Source organism: Magnolia sinica, chromosome 8 (assembly GCF_029962835.1).
Source record: "Magnolia sinica isolate HGM2019 chromosome 8, MsV1, whole genome shotgun sequence".
NCBI lineage: Eukaryota > Viridiplantae > Streptophyta > Magnoliopsida > Magnoliales > Magnoliaceae > Magnolia > Magnolia sinica.
In genome coordinates this window covers 83,751,488-83,756,031 of record NC_080580.1, presented here as the reverse complement: position 1 = coordinate 83,756,031, position 4,544 = coordinate 83,751,488, and the positions used below count along the sequence as shown (strand labels likewise).

Genomic DNA, 4,544 nt, shown 5'->3' with positions numbered 1-4,544 from the left:
ATGATAAAAAGCACAATCAAAGGCATGTGAGAGTATATGTGTGGAAATACAAATATCATTATTAGGTCACACATGGGTTTACACATGGGCCCCATTTGAGGTGGCCCACTTGACTAAGACTCTTACCTAATCACACCTTAATAAATTATTATCTTTGTAGAGTCCATGAAACTCCATAAAACCACACGTCAAAAAAGAAAAGAAAAAAAAAAGCCTAGAGGTGGTATTGATTGGACTTGGAATTGATTCAGGCCTATTTGACCGGTCAGGACCTATTCTAGGCCCAGCCCTGGCCCACCACCAACCCCACTTAACTGTTTGTTTTCCTACAATTGGTCCTGATCTCACCATTAGATCCGGTGAGAGGACTGATATTCCCCATCTTAACCATGGCATTGCTGAAATCGGTGAAGAATGTCGTTGAACTACTCCAGTATTTCTCAACTTGAGAATCGGTAGACCCGCCATTGAAGAGTTCTTGATCTGAATGGAGGAGACCCTCGTCGATGATCAAGTTCCTATAGTAACTGACATCGAAATATGTCGGAGATGTCTTGTCGAGTGGCGAGAGGTTGTCATCGCTGCCTGTGCTCGGACACTTTGACTGTAGTGATGTAGCAAAATCCGAATCGATGTTGGTGTCGTTGTAGATTCGGGTCCGGAAAGTGGCACAACTTGCTTGGCCTATGGTGTGGGCACCTGATGAACATAGCCCGAAAATGGTGAGGATAGTTTAGTTATTGAAGACATGAGGTGGATCTTACTGGGCTTTCCAAGGCCTACCAAAATGTTTAGGATCTGTTTAGGCAGTGGCCCTTGGTTCCATTGAGGTATACTTGGCTGTTTTTACAAGTGGGGCCCGTGGTTGAGTGATCAAAACCATTGGTCTGTTGGGTCCACAATGGTGGATGAACCATGTTCCACAACATCCCAGACTGGAAGAAACATCCTGGTCCTTTTTTCAGTTGAATGTTGACCGTTGGTGCATTATTCTTTTTAACCTTCCATTTTGCGGCGAATACTTGAAAGATTAGGGTGGTCCAATGGAAGAGATTGTCATGGAATAATCAGATCAATCGTCAAGACCATTGATCAATGGGCCCTACTAGTAAAAACAGAAACTGGAGTATACAGTGCTCATTCAGATGAGGATTGTTTAAACCTGACATGAGCCTTTTAACTTCAACCGTCTATCCACAGGCCATCGTGGGTCCTAATTCCAAATGTCAAACGGTTCGAACCATATGCACTGGGCTGATCAAATGAACGGCTCCGATCACCAACGATGGGACCCATGAAGAATCTAGGCCGCACAAAATGCAATTTGGGTGTACTAATGCGGGTTAAACGTACCTGAAAGGGCCACCATTTCCTTAGCATTGAGGCCCTTTTTTGAGAAGGCAGATATAAGGTCGCTTAAGCTTAAAGTGGGCCCAGGTATATCGCTATTGGCAGCACTTAAACTCGCTGTGGTCGAATCTCTTCTCCCTAACTGCACCGTCCATGATGGCCCACCCAGCTGAAAATCCAAAATCAATGCAAATATAAATGGTGGTGATGATGATTGTCCAATCAATGTAATTTTTTGCATGCGGCCCATGCATAGTTGTGCTGATAATTTGGGCGGTCTTGATTACGTGCACGTGTGTCCATAATGAGATGGGTTCGAGTACAAGTCCTCGTGTAACAAGCTTAATTCTTTAAGTGCTGCATGTTGTTCCCACTTGCATCCAACCGTTGATCTTGATTTCTTCACTGTAAAAGTAGCACCGCCCCAAAAAACAGGCCAATCCAAACCATTAAGTTAGCCATTCTGAAGTATTTTTTGACTCTGTTTGGCTCCATTTAAAGACCTCCAAATTCACATGGTGGCCGACCTGATGGATCAGGCGGTCCAAATTTCATGACGTAGCAACCATTCTAAACAAGTTAAATGTCATGCATACTTTAGTGGGCCCCACGCATAGCACTTACAGAATAAGCTTGTTATACAAGGGACTTGTATTTAATCTCCACACGGTTTTCACACCACATCTGTGCAGATTTATGTATTTGAACATGAAAGAACATGAAAAAGAAAGGAAATGATAACAAATGAGTAATTATGATTTTGTGAAAAATGGTTTTCTTTACCGTAACAACTGAATGACGAGCAGCAACCGCTATGATATCTGCACAAGACACGACGTTTGGACACACGCTCTCAACTTGGGATTTGATAGTATCGATCACTTCGTAACCTCTGAGAGAGCCAGCATTGGGAGTCGCGGTCTTTTCTCCAGTGAAACTGGAAGTATCGTCTAATAGAATTGAAGCGTCGCAGGCCTGTCATAAAATCAAATAACACCTCATCGTCATAATCTTCCCCATCACAATAATTTTTATCAAAAATCACCAAATGCAGCTCTTTTCTTTTACAAGGAAAGGAGGAAAAAGAAAGGCTCCTTTGTATCAACAAGAATATTGCTTCATAAAAAATAAAAATAAAATAATAATAATAATAATAATAATCTACTTAGAAAAATTAGGGTTAGGTTGTTTTTCTCTGCCCCTTCTCTTTTGTTTATAGTATTGGAAAAAAAAAATTAGTAAAAAATGACAGTTTAAGAACTATTAAATAAAATAATCCATTCATTCTAACATTTTCCTTCAAGCTAGTGCATATATATTATAAATGCTTAGCTTGAATATTATTAAAAAAAAAAAAAAATCAAACTTGGAATATTACAGAAACATTGAAATAGCAAGTTGGCTTTTAGTGGAGAGATTTTGAGTAGAGATGGTATTAGTGTACATCTTGTCTTCAATAAAGTGACAACCAACCTCAATATGCTTAGTCTTGAAAATATATTATTATTATTATTATTGGTTTGATTATCATAAATAAAAGCAGAACTAGAGAAGTCTAAGGAAAACCAAGCTCATCAAGAAAAGCCCCAATCAAATGACGTCACTTGTCATATTCCCTATAGCTATATACTCGGCTATAGGGGAAGATTGAGCAGCAACAAGGGCTCTAACAAATAAAAACCTAAAAATCACGAACTAGTTTTTGCATCTTACTACTCTCTCTCTCTCTCTCTCTAGGTTGAGCATTGTCGTCCTCACGGGGTAACTACTCCAAATCTACAAAGGTTTTCTAGACTCCTCACGGAGATGCCTCAAATTCATGAAGAAAGATAGAAAATAAAAGTAATTTCAGAAATTTGAAATAAATTGCTTGATAATTTTCTAATGTGTGTGTCTTAGTTACACCATTAATAAAGGAAACAAAAAAAACAAAATTAGTAATTATCGAAAATAACAAAATTTTAACTCTAATAAAAATCATAATACTAATAAAATTCTTTTAAAGCCTAATTTCTAAAAATAAAAATTCTAAATAAATTTTTGCTAGAAAAGTCCAATAATGATTAAAAGTTATTTCTAAAAAGGAAAAAAATTTAAAAATCTAAAATTAAGAAACTATTATAAAAATCGAAATTACTAAAAATAGTAATTCTCTTAAATTTTTATTTTCGAACAGAAAGTGCGTCTTTTCTAAAGATATTGATAGATGGATCGGTCCACCTTGGATAGCCCATCACAATAGAGATTGATAGATTGTAGGTCCTGTAAGAATATTCGGATTAAAAGTTATGATCAATTTAAGGTCCACCTTCTTTTGGACCAACCATGCTAGGAATGCATAGGTGCCACGTCCTACATCACACAGACTCTCTCTCTCTCTCAATCGAAAAAAGTACATGCTGCTAACATGAGCTGCAGCATGCATGCAGACAAGTGTACTATCAAACATTTAAAATCCAACCAAAGGTGCTCAAGGACTACCCACATCGCGTGCACGTACGTGTGACTAACGATGGTGAATGCGTGCATGCGCACCACACATGTGCTATACTTCGTGAATAGGAGAACAAGTGTGGTTGGCCTATCTGCATGCGCTCCTCATCTTTGCCCACGGTTCTAGTCATATCTTAGCCACCCAAAACAAGGACATGACATTGTATGGTTGGATTTTAATCAGGACTTACATTAACAAAGCAATCATGGAAATGCAAGCGGAGCAACGACGCCCCCATGCGCTTCTCTTTGGCCACTGCGGCCTTGACTGTAGTTTGGATGGTGGAGAGAGCTTTTGGGCATGAAGATGCATAGAAAGTTGCCGATAAGTCAGCAGAAGCAAGTAGAAAGAAGCAGAAGAGCGAGAAGAAGAAGAGGTTTTGAGACAAGACAAAGCTAGAAGAGAAAGAAGCCATTGCTTGTTAAAGAAACAAAAAAGGAGAAGAAAAGCAGAGAGCTAAGGATGAATGGATAAGTGTTCAAGGACCTGTATTTATAGCATGTTTTAGAGGTGCCAAGGTCAGTGCTGGTGGGTCCCACTTGATCCAAGCCGTTGACATGATGAGTCCTTCCATTGATTCTCCATGCGGATTGAATGATCAAGTTCATCGAATATCCTCCCCCACTCCACACACACACGCATCTTTAAGGCTTTTAGTGGGTAGGTAAAATATCATGTGTCCCATGAGATCGGTTTGGAT

The 4,544-nt window shown here is 39.2% G+C and overlaps 1 protein-coding gene across 1 annotated transcript; it reads right to left on the bottom strand.

The window, feature by feature from the left end:
• Nucleotides 1-37: 37 nt before the first annotated feature.
• LOC131253544 (cationic peroxidase 1-like) lies at nt 38-4,305 on the bottom strand. The gene is made up of 4 exons (XM_058254580.1): nt 4,035-4,305; nt 2,134-2,325; nt 1,354-1,519; nt 38-699 (listed from the first exon to the last, which is right to left on the bottom strand). Exons 1-4 carry the CDS (start codon nt 4,257-4,259, stop codon nt 311-313), a joined length of 972 nt encoding a protein of 323 aa, XP_058110563.1. The 5' UTR covers nt 4,260-4,305; the 3' UTR covers nt 38-310.
• Nucleotides 4,306-4,544: the final 239 nt, after the last annotated feature.

Coding starts and splice junctions, on each gene's coding strand:
- LOC131253544 (XM_058254580.1), bottom strand. CDS start 4,259: ATGGCTTCTTTCTCTTCTAGCTTTGTCTTGTCTCAAAACCTCTTCTTC. Junction 1,520..2,133: donor CTCGTCATTCAGTTGTTACG/GTAAAGAAAACC, acceptor TTGGATTTTCAG/CTGGGTGGGCCATCATGGAC. Junction 700..1,353: donor GGAAATGGTGGCCCTTTCAG/GTACGTTTAACC, acceptor TATGTTCATCAG/GTGCCCACACCATAGGCCAA.